At 62.1% G+C, this 16870-nt stretch overlaps 1 protein-coding gene across 2 annotated transcripts; it reads left to right on the top strand.

The window, feature by feature from the left end:
* The first annotated feature begins 1063 nt into the window (after positions 1–1063).
* On the top strand, positions 1064–16487 carry SLC6A9 (solute carrier family 6 member 9). Of its 2 annotated transcripts, none has more exons than XM_085231242.1 (14): positions 1064–1241; positions 4501–4627; positions 11161–11317; positions 11429–11560; positions 12169–12421; positions 12492–12624; positions 12899–13033; positions 13104–13207; positions 13276–13513; positions 13682–13816; positions 14192–14291; positions 14401–14501; positions 14621–14791; positions 14967–16487. In XM_085231242.1, the coding sequence occupies exons 2-14, from the start codon at positions 4598–4600 to the stop codon at positions 15177–15179; spliced, it is 1902 nt and encodes a 633-aa protein (XP_085087368.1). In that variant the 5' UTR covers positions 1064–1241; positions 4501–4597; the 3' UTR covers positions 15180–16487. The 2 variants fall into 2 exon arrangements, with proteins under 2 accessions (XP_085087368.1, XP_085087367.1); XM_085231241.1 differs by lacking the exon at positions 1064–1241 and adding an exon at positions 2208–2478.
* The last annotated feature ends 383 nt before the right edge of the window (positions 16488–16870 follow it).

Raw genomic sequence — 16870 nt, 5'->3', positions numbered from 1 at the left:
GTGCTGGGGGAGTGTGCTGGGATGCAGCCCCAATTATGCACAGCCCATCTCTGTGCTGAGCACGCAGGGGCTGTGCTCTGTCCCACTGCATGTGTGGCACCCAAAAACTCAAGCAGAAGCTCCCAGATACACCCTGGCTCCAAGCACTAGGGGATCTCTGTAGCCCTGTGCCGCAGGCCTGGTCTGATGGAAATCTCCAACAGCTGCTGTACTCTCGGCCAGCCCAGCCTGCTGATAGGTGCAGGAACTGGTATTTCCTCCACACCTTTCACCCCTCTGGATGTCTGCCCGCATTCACCCACAGTTCCCCAGGAAACAGCACCCATGGAGATGGAGGAGAGGAAAGGAGAGAAGGGGAGGGGAGGGGAGAGAAGGGGAGGGGAGGGCAGAGCAGAGGGACAGGAGAGGAGAGGAGAGGAGAGGAGAGGAGAGGAGAGGAGAGGAGAGGAGAGGAGAGGAGAGGAGAGGAGAGGAGAGGAGAGGAGAGGAGAGGAGAGGAGAGGAGAGGAGAGGAGAGGAGAGGAGAGGAGAGGAGAGGAGAGGAGAGGAGAGGAGTCACTCCCACCACCACCGGTCAGACCAGAGGATGGATAGCAAAGGTGGGAGGGAGTGGGAGCCTGGAAGAAGTGGGGTTTGGAGGACAATTCCTGTCTGGTGGAGAGTAATGAGCAAAGAGGATGTGAGCAGGGGCCAGGGCTTGCACCCATCCTGCACACCACTGGACAGGGGTGGGAACTGCAGCCTGGTCTTGCTTCAGACAGGATGACAGGCACAGGATGCTGCATTTGGGATGTGGGATGCCAAATGTGGGATGCAGCACATGGGACATGGTATGCCAGATGTGAGATGCTGCATTTGAAGCCTATTGCAGCCAGGAGAGAGGCTGCCTGCAGGCTCCACGGTGTCTGGTGTGGAGCAGCCATGCGCAGGTGCTGTGAGGGTGTGGGAGGACCTGAGCACCCGTTGGTTTCACTGCCGCCTTCCCCTTCCTGCTATGGGTGCTGTGGGTCCGGCTCTGCTGCACTTGCAAAACGAAAGCACTGACGAAGTGACGCGCCGTCTCCCATCCTTGCAGCCCCCAGCAGCATGTGGGTGCAGGGCACTGGGTAGACACTAGACATACTGCAACCCCCTCCACCTCTCACACCCCATTGCTGCCCTGCCTCTGCCCCATCCCATGCTGGGGATTTCCTTAAGCAGGAAGAAACCTGCAGGGATAGCACAGATTGGTGCAGGGTCAGGTAAGGGATGCTCCCCAGCAGGGACATGGGGACGTGGGGAAGTGGGAATGTGGGGATATGGGGATGTGGGGGTGGTGCAGCTGTGGCTTACGGCAACGGCTTTGGGTTTCCAAGGGGGTTTCCATGGGGCCCTGCAAGCCGAGTGGGATCCAGGGTGAAGGGCAGGGTGCTGGGATGCAGACACCCATCCCAGCATAAGTGGAGCTGTCAAGGAGGGGAGGGAAGGGAAGGGGAGGCCTCTGTGAGGGGCCGGGCAAGGGACGGCCCCAGGCACACCCGTCATGCCTTACTGGAAACATCTGGCGAGCCTGGGCTGCGGGGGCGAGTGCTGGCTGCACACACATGTGCACCCATGCACATGGAGAGATTTGTCAGTAGATACATGCGTGCACACTCATGTGCTTCTGCACACATATATATATTCGTGTGTGTATTCACACATACAGGCACAGAGGTTTGCAGAAGCACACTTAAGTATGCATGCATCTAGATGCATGTACACGCATGCACACATAAGTACACATGTACAGATGTGCACGCACAATTGCTGCATGGACATATGCATGGACACTCACAAAGGGGACACATGTATACACGTATGTGCACACACACATCTGTACCACAGTCACGTTGCTTGCACACATCCCCGCCGGCTCCCACAGCCATTCCCAGGTGCCATCATTGTGCCGTGCCCTGGCAGTATGGGATCCATGCATGTGCACACTGTGTGCAGCATTCCCTGTGTGCCGTGCTGTGCTGTGCTGCTGCTGGGTGTGAACAGACGCATGTGTGTGCATGCCCCATCTGAGGGTGCCTGCGCTTGTGTGGCCCACACATGCCCACGTTTGCATGTGTGAGCCTGCGTGGGGCCCACAAGCCTGTGGGCTGCATGTGCATGCGTGTGCATGCTTCTACATGTATGTGCATTGTTGTGCATGGGCGTGCACTCGTGTTTATGCGTGCCCGGTGCCCCCGCTGCCCCCGGTGCCGGTACCGGAGCAAACCGCTGGGGAGCGCGGAGGCGCCGGGAGGCGGAGCGCGGCGGCGGGGGCGAGAGGCGGTGCCAGCCCCCACCGACCTCCAAACTTTCATTAACTCGGCAGCACCGGCGGTGGCACTGGGCACTGGGCCCGGCGTTCACCGGTATCGGTACCGGCTGCGGACCGGGCGCGGTGGGGCGGCGCCTCCGTGGGCCCACCCGGTGCAGCGGGAGGGGCCGGGCGGCGGCATGGGCACGGTAAGGGCGCGCACCTCCGGCATCGGTTGCTCGGTTCGGCCCGGTGGCAGCGGGAGATCCGCGATGGGAACGCGGGGTTGCGCCAGCGCGGCACTCCGGGGGTTGCGGGGCCGGGGGCGGCGGTCGGGCCGGGGGAAGCGGTGGGGCCGGGGGAGGCGGAGGGGCCGAGCGGGGTGGGGGCACCCTGATCGGTACCGGGAGCGGCCCCGGCGTCGGGATAGCGGCAGCGGGATGCGGGGCGGTCCCGCATCTGTTGCTCTCCCGGAGCAGGGGCGGCGCGGGGCCGTCCGGCGCGGTGCCCGGGGACTGGAGGGGGGGCGGCGGGGAGCGGGGCTGCCCGGCCCGGTGGCGGGGCCGGGGGGCTGGCGGTAATTTTCCACGGGCATGTGCCGGGGCGGGGCGGCGGAACGGCGGAGCAGCCACCACGTGGCGGCTGATGTAACCGGGCCCCCCCTCCGCCGCCGCCGTGCCGCACCGGGCGCATCGCATCGCGGCCGGGGCTCGATGAGGGGTGCGGGGCGAGCCGGCCTCTGTACTCCGCCGTTGGGTCCCGGCGACGATGGGGATGCTGCTGTTGGAAAGGGCTTCGCAGGTGGCAGCGGCCGTGCTGGGTCCCCCGGGTGCCACATCCCGTGGGAGAGTGACCCGGGTTCTGCGGTGACACGATGTGACCCCGTGTGACACCATCCCGTTTCGGGATACGGGCGCTCCGGGCTGTCACAGCATCCTGGGTCACCCTGTGCCCAGAGGATGCTGCGCGTTAGCATCCCTGAGACCTGCATCCCTGCCGGCCTGCCTAGCGAGGTGCTCGGCGGCAAACCGCAGCATCTGCACAGACACACAGCCCAGCCTTATCGGGGCCTGGCAGACCCCTGGGGGAGTGGCAGCCCTTCCCATGGGCCCTTTCTGGTGACAGGCAGGTGACGGGTTCCTGGGGTGCATTCAGGGCTGCAGGGTGGGCAGCCTTTGGCTTGTGGTGATACGTGCACGGTGAGGAGGAGATCTATCCACTGGCCCCCCGCTTCTGACAGATTCCCATGGCACACAGGGAGCAGGGCTTGCCCTCCTCATACAGTGACAGTATTTTGTCCCCCCAGGGAAATGCTGTCCACCCTGGGAGGGGTTTGGCAGTGGTATCTGTGAGCTGCAGCCTGCTTGTGCCTGAGGGGCTGCAGCTGGGGCTGGGGGCTTGCCCCACGTCTCCTGGCCTCCTGCCCTTTATCTCTGACATCCACACTCTCTCTCAATGGCTTCAGGGCTTCGTGCCCCTCAGCTGATTGCTGTAGACCCACAGCAGTATGGGGCACTCATCCCCCATCAGGGACCCCTAGACTGAGAGTCCTTTCCCAGACAGCAAGGGCACAGAGTGCTAATGTGAGATTTGCACAGATCGGCACTGTTGCATGGATAAGTGACCTGGGGTGGTCTGTTTGAGGTGCCCCCCAGCCTCAGCACCCCAAGAATGGGACGGAAGCAATGTCTGTGGGGCCGCAGCCCCCTCCCACGCCCGCTGCAGCAGCACCTGGTCCTGGCAGAGCCCACAGCTCAGCCCCCCTGTGCCGCACGTGCCCGCGACGCACCGGGGCAGAAGGCAATCGGTTCCCATCTGTGTTCTCCGCGGCAGCTGAGCCCCGTGCTGGCCCCGCTCAGCACCCAGTCCTGGTGCTGCCACCCACTGCAGCCACTTCGGCTCTGGCTCTCGCTGGGGGACAGCGTGCGGGGCCCCCAACGCCTACCCAACTGCCAGCTGCCCACAAGGTCGTCTGTCCCAGCGGGTAATCTTTAAACCGCTTCTTGGGAAAGACCTGGAAGCTGCGATCGTGGTGGTGCTGGGGGTTTTGGAGAGTCTGGAGGGGTGGGAGCGAGGAGGGATCCCAGCCCCGCTCCTGCCTACCCTGCAGTCAGGTATGGGGCAGCCCCTCCTGGCACATAGCTTTCTGGATGGAGGGGGGGGCCTGGGGCGGGGAAGTGCCCACCCCACCAGTCACGTCCTTCTTGCTTTCTCTCCCCTCCTCTACCCAGCTTCCTCTGACAGTGGATTGAAGCGTGCGAGTGCCAGCGTGACGGAGAGACGGGGACCCCTCAGCGGGCAGCTGGCATTGCGCTCCAGCCTCCAGGGATGGCCGAGAAGTGCAGCGAGGGGCTGCTGGTGAGTGCTGCGATGCGGGGACCAGGAGCCCCTGTGACGGACCCAGAATGAGGGAGTGGGACAACAGGGCTCCTACGGAGTTTGGTGCCGAGGGTGCTCCTTGGAGCAGCTGCTGGGGGTCGGTCGCTCGCTGCTCACAAGGCTCCGGGTGTGGTGTCCCACTGTGCCTGGAGATGCTATCGCCCAGCTCAGGCGTTCTGCTGCTTTATCAGCCGCCCCAGCTCTCTGCATGAAGGCGGGAAAGCTGTGCGTGCTTTGAGTCCAGCAAAGAGCACCCGCAGCGCGTTGTGCCAGGCACATGGTCCTACAGTGGCAGGGAGTGGGACTGTTACCCTGAGCATCCTCCCTGCTGGTCTTCCTGCGTGGCAGTGTGCACGGTGAGATAGGATGTAGGCAGAGCCAGGTCTAGCCAGGCGCCGATCCTCCGTCCTCAGCCCCGTGCACAGCTCTGGTGTCCGGGTGCAGATGCGTGCGGTGCAGTGGCCCCATGCCCATCACTGCTTTTCTCTGCCTGGTTATGAGGACAGGGAACTGGAGCTCTGCTGCCCCGAGCATCCTGCATCTGGCAGGTGAGCGTACACTGGGCTGAGCTTCTGCCTTTTCCCCAATAGATGAGAATCGAGCTGCGGTGCCAACATGATCGCAGAGCCCTCCCCTTCCCAGGGGGCTTCCCGAAATAGCTGCACGCTCCAGCCAGAGGGCCCACAGCCAGCACTTCCCTGGGAAGCCAGGAGCCAGGGGAGCGGCGTGCTCCAGCAGGCACTTCCAGCGGCTCCGTGCTGTTTGTCCCAGTGTGGCCTCTCAGCAGGACCCCAGTTCTCCTCCTGCTGTGCCACAGCTAGAAACAGGGAGGTGCAGAAGACATCATGAAGCTCGGTCAGGGCTCTGCTGTTCCTTGTTGTGCTGCATTGGTGTCCGTGCACGTGGGTGACATTTGCCACAAGTCCCATGCATCTGTGCCACTGTTATGTCCCTTGCCCACGCTGGAGTAGCCCCAGTGACACAGCAGGGTGAACCTGGCACCAGGAGCACCCACCTGCTCCCGATCAATCTTTGACTCGCTGCTGGGAAGTCTTTGCCCAGCTCACCTCAGGGCCAGGGTGTGCTGGGGACAGAGGGGTGACTGCAGGGCATGGCACACGCTGTGCTGGCAGCCTTGTCCCACACGCACTATTCCCCTGTTTGTGGAGCAAGGGGCATCCCTAGCTGGACAGATGCAGAGTGCAGCACTGGGAAGATAACAGGGAGCATGGGAGCATCCCTGCTGCCAGAGCATCCCTGCGCTGGACCAGCTGTGAGTGCCCTGGGATGAGGTGCTACAGGACAGGACCTTGGCTGCGGAGCTTTCTGGGTCATTGGGGAAGGGAACTAATCTCCTTGGCCTGCATCCAGCGCTGTGCAAACAGCCTGGCAAAGCACTGCCCCGGCTCTGCCCTCTAATCCCTGCCAGCAGGTGCAACTCCCGTGACTGGACAGGGTCCCACGGCACAATCCTGCTGTTGTGCTACCATTCACAGCCTCCGGGGCTGGAGTGTGCATGATGGGGTTCAGGGTGCCCACCCTGGTTGGGGGACAGGGTAACAGAGGTGGCTGAAGCTCTCCATGCCCCTGTTGCAGGATGTGCAGCAGTGCCTCAGTTTCACCACCTGTGGGTTGGGGTCTGTGTTTACTTGGCAGTCCTGGTACAGCGGGAATGCCATGCTGTTGGGTGGTGGGTTCTCAACAGGCAATAGGATGCAGGGCAGCTCTAGCAGCTGGTTCAGTCCCTGTGTGGCCGAACAAGGGGGGTGACAGCCTCTCCCCGCTGTCCTTTAAGGACATTTTGTTTTGTTCTTGCTGGAGCACTTTGTTTGGGCTCCAGCCGTGCCAGTGGCTCCTGACTTGCAGTGCAGCTTTGCTGGCATGGCCAGGCAGCATTTGGGCTGGGGGTGGGAGCACGCGGCTCAGGTGGGCTCCTGCCATCTCCCATCCCACATTTGGGGGGCACCGTGCTCCTTGGGGTTATGGAGCTGAAGGGGCCCTGCCCATCCCAGACACCCCCAGCAGCGCAGTGCCGCCAGTCTCAAGCAGGGGGGCCAGCAGCGTGTGGAGCCACGGAAGTGGCTCTTGGCTGCGGGAGCCCTTCCCGGAATAACAAGGGGCAGCGGTGGGGGGGCTGGCGGGGGATTTTTCTGCCTGAGCGCCCCAGGAGAATCGTGTCCGTGCCATGAGAATGGGGCCGGAGGAAGGCAGCTCCAATGCGGGGTGCCCGGCTAAGGGATGGTGGCACCTGGTTGGGCCCCAGGAGCTGTCCTTGCCCTTGGTACCTGGCTTGGGGTTGAGGTGACCGGGAGCTATGGGCTCAGGAGGACCCCGATGCTCCCATCAGCTGGTACAATGCTTGGCATTGCTGGCACAGGGCTGCAGGTACCACCAGGTATCTGCTTTTGTCATGACATGCCATGACATGCCTGAGGCTCAGCATGGGAACGTGTTGGTGACAACTGACTGAGGAATGCTTTGTGGAATGAGGGGGACACTGTGACCAGAGAAGGACGTGTGTGATGGCACAAAGCTGGCCTGCACGTGGCATTGGAGCAGAGACAGGGTTGCTCTTGTGGGCACCTTGCAGGGAACGCTCAGCTGCATGAGGAGGGCTTGGCAGAGTCGCTTTGTCCCTGCCACCAGGGCTGGCACCAGGGGGTGTCCCATGGCCTGGGAGCATCCCAAGCAGGATGGGGATGGGGACAAGCACAGGATGCAGTGCGGGGAGCAGAGCGCCCGCCCCGCACACGTGTGCCCTTCACGTGTGCGCCCACAGCTGCCGCTGCCCAGACCGCAGATGGTCTTCTGAAAGAGCCCGCCCGTCCCCCTGCCTTCAGCACACCATCACGCCTTGCTGCCGCCTTGGCTGTGCTCCCCAGCCGTGGCGCGGGGTTGTGACCAGCTGGGATGCCCTGGGCATCGCTGTGGGGCTCCCCACGAGATGTGGCACCCTGCTGAGGGTCCCGGCCACCCCGAGCATTGTGGGGCTGAGGGTTGAACAGTGGGGCTCTGGGGTGCCTAGGTGATAGGGGGGCTCGTGGTGCAGCCCTCTTGCCAGACAGATGGTCCCCCCGCAGGGCAGTGACCTTGTGACGATGGCTGCAGAGACCCCATGATGTTGGATGACGTCTGGATGAGGTGGCGTGGGACCAGGCTGGGGCTGTGCCACCGGGCAGGCTTGTCCCAGTGCCCCGTCCCCATGTTGGGCTGTGCCAGGTCCCAGGTGTTCCCACACATGTGGGGTCAGGATGCAAGGCTGAATGGCATCCCTGTGATGGAAATGGGGCAGGAACATCTGTGTGGGGCTGGGAGCATGGGAACAAGCCAGCACATGAGGGACAGCGAGGGGACGTGGCCAGTGCTGCGGTGTGGGAAGGAGCCAGGGGCTGCGTGGGCAGGATGAATCCCGCAGGGAGGGCAGCTCTGCCTGCTGGAGCGTGCCTGCTGCAAACAGCTGGACCCCACTAATGAGGCCTCATTAAGCAGGATGTGAGCTGCACGCTGTGCCTCCCCTTCCTGCCCCCCCTGACTGGCGGGGACATGGCTCATGGGCAAAGGGGCCAAGCGAGATGTGATGCCAAGCGCTGGAGGCAGCGGGCAGGGGGACGCAGGCAAGCAGCTGCTGCTGTGTAGGAGCCAGGAGTGCTGATGAAGACAGGGTCGCATGGAGCCGGCCTGCCTGGCCCCCCAGGTGACAGCCAAGGGCAGGTGAGGACCCCCCGTTCCTGCCAGCAGGTCAGTGGGGAGGTGAGAGCGGGGCCCGGGTACCTGGGGTAATTATAGGGTGCTCCTCTTCCCACAGCACGCAGGAGTCCCAGCTGGTGGGTGAGGGCACCAAGAACATCTCTTTCTCATTGGCTCCATCCCTCTGCTCCTGGGACCCTTTTCTGAGTCACCCCATCCCTGGATACCCTTCCCCAGGCAGGGGCTGCCCTGCTTATCCCAAGGGAAACCTTAGGACGGCTGCTATGGCTGCTGTGAGCAAGAGCTATGTGTACCTTCTGGCAGTTCCAGCCCCACACAGCCTGGCAGTGATGTCAGACAAACGACATCAGGGGGGTGACTGACACCCTGCTTGGCATTAAAGCAGCCTTGGCACCCAATGAGGGGACCTAGATACGAACTGCCCCCACTCCCCACCCCGATCCAGGTGGGGTTGATAAGGCATTTGATAAGTGCTTCTGATGGACTGGCATACCCCCATGGAGACGATTTAATAAATTGGGGGAAACCACACTGCACACAGTGAAGTCCCCAGGTGCTCTGCCTCCACTCATTGCCCCACAGGGACACCCCCTTCCCATGTGATCCCCACTGCCGGAAGGAACCCCCTACAACCATCGGTTTCCCAGCCATAAATCAGGGGGAAGGGATGGCCCCTTTGGGAAGTGGGGGGCATCCGGGCACCCCGGCCAAGCTGCCATTGTGCGCGGCAGCACTGCTTAGCATGAAAAAGCCTGCAGTGCCAGGCACCGTGATGGATGGTGCCCGTGCTGTGGGACCCAGGAATGCTTTCGCCATGTGTCCCCGGGAAAAAGGGTGCACCCCAAATGCTTGGGGTCCCCTCCGTGCATGCACTTGGGGTTGCAAATCCATAGAAAATGTGGGGAGTGGGAGTAGAATCCTGCATCCTTACCCCACGTAGGGTTCCAAACCTACAGTGTGAAGTCGGGAGGAGGCTCATCTCCCAGGCATTTGGGTCCCCCCTTTATGCCATGCAGCTGGGCAGTTAATGAGTGTAAAGGACGGGATGACCTTCCCAGACTGGGGGGGGCTTGTAGTGGGCTGATGGGTGAGCATGCATGCGTGTGCACACGTGTGCATGCACGGACACACGTGTGGCTGTCATCTTATTGGGGACACGCATGCCGAAGCCGTGTGCTGCAGAGTGGGGTGCCAGAGGACCAACGCTCTCAGTGCACTGGTGCCAGGTGCCTTAAGATTGGGGTGCCCCATGGGGGGCAGCAGGTGAGGATCACCCAAGCAGAGGAAGTAGAGTGGACGGACCTTCCAGCTTTTGCATGGGGCTAAGGTCCCCTTTGGTCACTTAGCTGTACTGGGGTTGTGCAGCACCCCCCCCCAAACCTGTTCCCATTTAGGCTGGAGTACTGCCCCCCTCTGCCAGCTGTGCTGTTCATTAAGCTGAGCAAGGTTTGTTAGTGGCAGGCATCTTGGCAGTATTGTCAGAGTTTCCCAACGGGATCAACCTGCTCGAATACACCCAAGCATGGGGACAGTGCCACCCCACGCTTGGGGACCCCCAGGACCCAATGAGAGAAGCCCCACCCTGGGGCAGCCCAGGTCCTCTCACCCAGTGCCAATGGGCGATGCGGGGACATCTGAGGGGTACCATGGGCACGGGCACTCTGATATACGCAGCCAGCATATCGCCCCTACAGCCCGACCCCAAATCACCCCCATGGCCCTCCTGCACATGCAGCCCCCCCGCCGCCCCCGGCGCGTGCAGGCCCCGCTCGCAGCAGATGGCTTTGTTTGGCAGCGCGGTGCCGGAGTCGCCGGGCATCACGTCCCGCCTGCGCCGGCCCTAATCGAATGACACGGTTTGGTGCACTGCGCCTGCTGCCCGCGCCCCGCCGGCGTGAGCAGATCCAAAGCGACGGCTCCATTTGTGGCCCTGCTTGGAGATGGCAGGGGGCACGGGGGGGGTCTGCAGAATCCGGCACCCTGCGCTGCTCCCATCCCATGGGCCCACTGTCCCTTTTTAGGTGAGGTGGGAGGACTTGGGGGTGCATAGAGGTCTTCAGAAGCATCGTCTGCCCCCAGCCTAGGATGTTGGTGTGAGCCCAGGGCCATGGGTGCCATCTCCACTGGGTGTGATGGCACCCATTTCCTTTGTTGTTTCCTTTGTTGTCATTGTCCCCGGTGTGAGCTGGCATTGTCGCAGCCTGCACAAAGCTCCCATTCTTGGACCCCATCGTTGTGCCTTCCCCCCCCTCCCAGCTCCCTATGGTAAGGAGCAGTGGGTCCAGAGGCTGTCCATCCTGCATAGGATGGTAACTGCTCCTGAACACCTTTCCTGGGGTGGGGGTAGCCCCCGCGTGTTGCCATCACTGCACCCCACTCCAATCCTAGGGCTCCTGCCTCGTGGCACAGCCCAGGGGGTCTGCTGGTCCCCCCTGGCCATGGGCAGTGGCCACCCAGCGGGGCCCCTCTTGTCAGGCGCGAGGGGTGGGGGAACTGGAACAGAGGTCCCTTTGTACTCAGGCGCCCGAGCCTGCTTTGTATGACTTGCAGGCTCTTCCTTCCCTGCAGCCGGGCTCCGGGGAGAGCTATTCATCGGGGCTGGCGTGGGGCAGGGGGGCTGCCCCCCCGCTCCTTGGCACCGTGCATGAGTGGTAGGGGGGGGCCGGCACAGGGCAGCCTACGCTGGGGAGGGATGGGGCAGGATGCAGGGGACCACCCAGCCCCACTCGGCGACCGTCACCCCTCCAATGGGGCCAATAAGGGTGCCTCCCCCAGCTGAGGCTCCGCATGGCATCTCTCCGCAGAACGGCGCCGTGCCCGGGGAGCGCAGTAAGCAGGACAAGAGCATCAAACGTGGCAACTGGGGCAACCAGATCGAGTTCGTGCTGACCAGTGTGGGCTACGCCGTGGGGCTGGGCAACGTCTGGCGTTTCCCGTACCTCTGCTACCGCAATGGGGGAGGTGGGTGTTATGGGGGGATGGGTTTTGGAGGGCCCAAGAGGGCTGGGGCTGCTGAGCCATGCTGGGGGGTGCAGGGTGCTGCCTGCTCACATTGCGGTTCGTGCCTGCCAGGTGCCTTCATGTTCCCCTACTTCATCATGCTGGTGTTCTGCGGCATCCCTCTCTTCTTCATGGAGCTCTCTTTTGGGCAATTCGCCAGCCAGGGCTGCCTCGGCGTCTGGAGGGTCAGCCCCATGTTCAAAGGTAAGGGGCTGCCTGTCCCCACCAGTGTGTACCCTGCACACGGCTCCAGCACGCTATACAGCCCCGCATAGGCACCTGCAGCTTTTGCAGCCCTCTGTGCCTTGCACGGCATTGCCTGTGCACATTTACACACGCTGTTCACATCGCACAAGTCCCGTGTGCAACCCCCAGGACATGCTGCACCGCCTGCACACACAGCCTTCCTGGCACTCCCTGCACACCTTGCACACGAGGAACGCCCCTGCCCAGCGCTACCATTCTCTGCAGCATTACACACACGTCCCTGCACACGCCACACGTGGCTGCCACGTGCCATCCCCGTAGAGGCACTTGGTCCACCACGGTGTGCTCAATTCATGGTGCATTTCCCCGTTGTAGCATGGCACTGCCACCAGGTTCCTGCAGCCCTCAAGTTACCATGGCTGTTTCAGCCCCCAGCTCTACAGACTCCAAGAGGTTGCCTGCAGCCTTGAGAGCACTACACCCTATACGCCCTAAGGAAAACCCTGCATCCTGCATGTTCCTCACCCTATTGCCGCCCGCCCCCAGCCGCGACTGCCCGTGCTGCCCGCGCCGTGCCGCTCACCCCTCCCCGGTGCTGTTCCCAGGCGTGGGCTACGGGATGATGGTGGTGTCCACATACATCGGGATCTACTACAACGTGGTGATCTGTATTGCCTTCTACTACTTCTTTGTGTCCATGACGCGTGTGCTGCCCTGGACGTACTGCAGCAACGCTTGGAACACGCCCGACTGTGTGGGGGTGTTGGATGGGAACCTCTCCAGCCATGCTGCTGTCAACCTCACCCGCCTCTTCAACGCCACCCAGAAGCGCACCAGCCCCAGCAAGGAGTACTGGAGGTACTAGAGAGGAAGCGGGCGGGGGGCAGTAGCAGTAGAGCAGTGCTGAACCCGCTGTCCCACCTTGCAGGAGGTACGTGCTCAACCTCTCAGATGACATCGGGAACCTGGGCGAGGTGCGGCTGCCCCTCCTGGGCTGCCTTGGCGTCTCATGGGTCGTCGTCTTCCTCTGCCTCATCAAAGGCGTCAAGTCCTCGGGGAAGGTATCACCTGCTCCCCCTCTAGGCCATGCCTCCTTCTGGGCATGACCACGCCCCCATGTGGACATGGCCAAACCCCTATGTGCTTGGCCACGATCCTTTGGTTGCAGCTCTTCCCTATTGGGAACGTGTCTCCCATTGCAAATATGGCCATGCCCCTTCTGGGCAAAGCTTTTCCCATGTGGTCATGGGCACTCCTTCCATAGCTCCACCAACCCCTGGCCTAGAGCCCCATCCTTTGTTCCATGGCCCCACCCACTGAGATCCCTCCCCACAGGTGGTGTACTTCACGGCCACTTTCCCGTATGTGGTGCTCACCATCCTCTTTGTGCGCGGCATCACGCTGGAAGGGGCCCTCACTGGCATCATGTACTACCTGACCCCACAGTGGGACAAGATCCTCGATGCCAAGGTGAGCAGGGACGGGGGACAGTGGGGGTGAGGGGTCTGTGACGTGGTGCTGACCTTTTCCTTGGGTGCAGGTGTGGGGTGACGCAGCCTCGCAGATCTTCTACTCGCTGGGCTGCGCCTGGGGTGGGCTCATCACCATGGCTTCCTACAACAAATTCCACAACAACTGCTACCGGTGAGTGCCACCAGGCTCTCTGCTGCTCCCCAGCCCCACCGTTGGCCCTGACCCATCTCTTCCAACAGGGACAGCATCATCATCAGCATCACTAACTGCGCCACCAGCGTCTATGCCGGCTTTGTCATCTTCTCCATCCTGGGCTTCATGGCCAACCACCTGGGCGTGGACATCTCCAAGGTGGCCGACCACGGCCCCGGCTTGGCCTTCATCGCCTATCCTGAGGCCCTCACCCTACTGCCTATCTCTCCACTCTGGTCCATCCTCTTCTTCTTCATGCTCATCCTCCTGGGGCTGGGCACACAGGTAGAGCATAGGGTGGTGGGGTGAAGGTGACATGGTGGGACTGGAGTGACGTGATGGGGCCAGGGTGACGCAGTGGGGATGGAGTGACGTGATATGGGGCCAGTGTGATGTGCTGGGGGTGGGGTGGTGGTTCCCAGCTGACGTGCTGTCCTTTCTGCCCACACACAGTTCTGCCTACTGGAGACGCTGGTCACGGCCATTGTGGATGAGGTGGGCAATGAGTGGATCATCCGCAGGAAGACCTTTGTGACACTGGGGGTAGCTGTGGCAGGCTTCCTGCTGGGCATCCCACTCACCACACAGGTAGGGTGTTTTTGGGTGCCAGTAGGGCCCATGCCACTGCCATGGTGACCTTACCGTGTTGACACAGTGAACCAAAGTGGCACCACTGCCATAACCGCTGCTTTTGGTGCTTGTGGCCTGGTGTTGCTGTGTGACCATGATGGCACCAGTGCCACACCAGAGCTTACAGTGTTGTCAGTGTTGCCTGGCTTGTCCTTGTGCCGCCTGTAGCAACTGGCCATTGCCATAATGATGATATTGGTGATTGATTGCCTTGTTCCCATGACAGCCCATGGTGGTGGTGACACCCAGGGCTTGCTGTTGCCATGCCAACTGTGGTGGCACCCGGGCAGGGTGTTGCCATGGAGGTGCCACTCCAACGCATCCCTCTCACAGGCGGGCATCTACTGGCTGCTGTTGATGGACAATTATGCTGCCAGCTTCTCCCTGGTTGTCATCTCTTGCATCATGTGTGTTGCCATCATGTACATCTACGGTAGGTTTCCCATGACTGCCCAGTTAGTGGTTTTCTGCGTGCCAGCGGCTTGAGGTGTGCCAGGCATGAGAGTTCCACCATGGGGGCTGACAGCCGCCTGTCCCCACAGGGCACCGCAACTACTTTAAGGACATCGAGATGATGCTAGGCTTCCCACCACCACTCTTCTTCCAGATCTGCTGGCGCTTCATCTCCCCTGCCATCATCTTTGTGAGCATCGCGACCAGGGGGCATGGGGCTGTGGGAGGTGGGAGGTGGGGCACAGGTGTGGGGGGCACAGAGCAGGGCTGGCTTCTCCCCACCAGCTGATCCTGCCTGTCCCTCCCCAGTTCATCCTGGTCTTCACAGTGATCCAGTACCGACCCATCTCCTACAACGAGTACGTTTACCCTACTTGGGCCATCAGCATCGGTTTCCTCATGGCACTCTCCTCCGTCATCTGCATCCCCATATATGCCATCTACAAAGTGTGCCACTCCGAGGGGGACACGCTATTGGAGGTGGGTGACTGAGACCAGTCCCCATGTCCCACCTGGGGACTGTCCCTTACCCTGCAGCTTTCAGCACCCCACTGTGTGCAGGCAGCACCCATGGGATGGGAGGCTGCTGGGGTAGCTGGGGCAGGGTGCGATGGTGATGCTGACCTTGTCCCCCACAATCTCCGTTTCTCTCCAGCGCTTGAAAAACGCAACCAAGGCAAGCAAGGACTGGGGCCCGGCGCTGGCAGAGCACCGCAGTGGGCGCTACGCCCCGGCATTCAGCCCCTCCACCGAGTCCCACCTGGAGGTGCAGCCCCTGCACCCGGAGAAAGCACGGAACGAGGCCGCGGCTGCGTCCCCTGCTCAGGGCAGCAACGGCTCTGCTCACAGCCAGGACTCCAGACTGTGACCCCCCACCATCCCCGCACCCCCTCTAACCCCTCCCGCGCGGTGACACTTTCGCACCTTCCGCTGGCGGAGCCTGGCTCCAGGCCACATCGGATGGCGGGGGGCTCTCAGCGACCGTCCCCGAGACCCCCGACCTCCTCTCCGGTTAACCCCCTCCCCTCCGTGGCGTTCGTTAACCCCCATGTTTACGGTAACCTTCATGTGCGATGCTGGGACAAGAGAGGAGAGGGCACAGCCCTGGGAAGGCCGGGAGCCAGAGGCACTTTGCAGGGGACCGGCACCCTCAAGGCCACGCAGGTGGAGAGGGCACCAGGTGGGAGTGGGGACACTGTGGGGGCATCATGCCTGGGACAGGACACGAATCTCCTGGGCTTGGTCCCACAGGGCCATGGTGGCAGGGGGTGATGTGGCAGGGACCCCCAGCAGTGCATGGAGCACAGGGGGGAATGGGGCGAGCACACTGCCTGCACCAGCAGCACACGGTACAAGCACTTAGGCACGCGTGCGTGTGGGTGAGCGCATACCCCACGCACATGGGCACGCACACTCAGTACCTGCAGCTGTGCAGGAGGCACACTGTGCATTGTGCACACACACGGTGCGCACGACCCCATCGATGCAGCACACCCCATGCTGGGGGCTGCGGGTGTCCCAGCAAAGCTGGGTGCAGCCATGGGCAGCGTGGGTGCCTGGTGGCCCCGCTGCCTCGCGCGTGTTGGGGACCTTCCATGGTGCTAAGGGGGAGCAGGGTGGATTGGCCCTCAGCTGCTGCTAGCAAGAGGTACCAGGGGAGGTGTGGAGGGCTGAGCCAGCCTACTCGCTCCGAGCCATCTTTTGGGTATGCTTTGTCCCCAACCAGTATTAGTGGAGCAGGATGCGCTGGGAAGGCCAGGTGATTTTCAATCTGTCTTCCAACTACAGTCAACGTGCTGTAGCTCTCGGTTTGGGAGAGGATGGGACCCTTCCCACCCCAGCCGCTCCCCTGCCAGCCAGCACCGTGCTCCCTGTGCCCTGAGACTTGCACAGGGGTGCAGCATGGTGGGGATACGGTGAGGGGCAGCAGGGCGCTGAGCCCCGGCAAGGATGTTCCAGCTCCCGTGGCCCCGACCCGAGCTCCCCCGTCAGGTGTGGCGGAGAGGCACGGTTTCCTGCATGGTGCCCATGCCCTGCCCCATGTGTCACGACGCTACTGTTCACCTCTAATTGTTAGCAATAACGCGCGCGTCCCTGGGTAGCGCTGCCTGTGTCAGTGTCTCTCCCGGTGTAGACTTCTAAAGTATCCTAGATTTTAATGAGATTTATATTCCTGTGTCCGTGTCCTGCTGTGCCCTTTCTTGGGGACCCGGGGAGGGAAGACAGTAGGAGCAGGAGATCATTTCTCTTAGGTGCATCTTTTCTCCCTCGGGTGGCTGACACTGAGCAGCCAATATGGGTAGCAGAGCCCCCTGCAGAACAGGTGATATCAGGGCTGACCAAGGAGGGGCCAGCTCTGAGGGTTGGGAGGGCAGAAAGTGGGAACCTTTTCCCACAGCCCCTGGCTGGAGATGCAGGGGCTGTACCCACCTTGACTTGCAGCTACAGGCTGTGCTCTTCCTCCTCCTTGCCCAGCAAGCACCACACAGCCAGCCAGGTGCTCTGCCTGGTGCACATGCATTTCCAGCAGACGCATGGTATACCCACCTTACCAGCTGA

This window comes from Meleagris gallopavo, chromosome 10 (genome assembly GCF_905368555.1).
Source record: "Meleagris gallopavo chromosome 10, MGAL_WU_HG_1.1, whole genome shotgun sequence".
NCBI lineage: Eukaryota > Metazoa > Chordata > Aves > Galliformes > Phasianidae > Meleagris > Meleagris gallopavo.
Note: the sequence above shows the minus strand (reverse complement) of the source record. Positions and strands in the feature narration are given on the sequence as shown.

Coding starts and splice junctions, on each gene's coding strand:
- SLC6A9 (XM_085231242.1), top strand. CDS start 4,598: ATGGCCGAGAAGTGCAGCGAGGGGCTGCTG. Junction 14,292..14,400: donor TGCCATCATGTACATCTACG/GTAGGTTTCCCA, acceptor CTGTCCCCACAG/GGCACCGCAACTACTTTAAG. Junction 14,502..14,620: donor TCTCCCCTGCCATCATCTTT/GTGAGCATCGCG, acceptor GTCCCTCCCCAG/TTCATCCTGGTCTTCACAGT.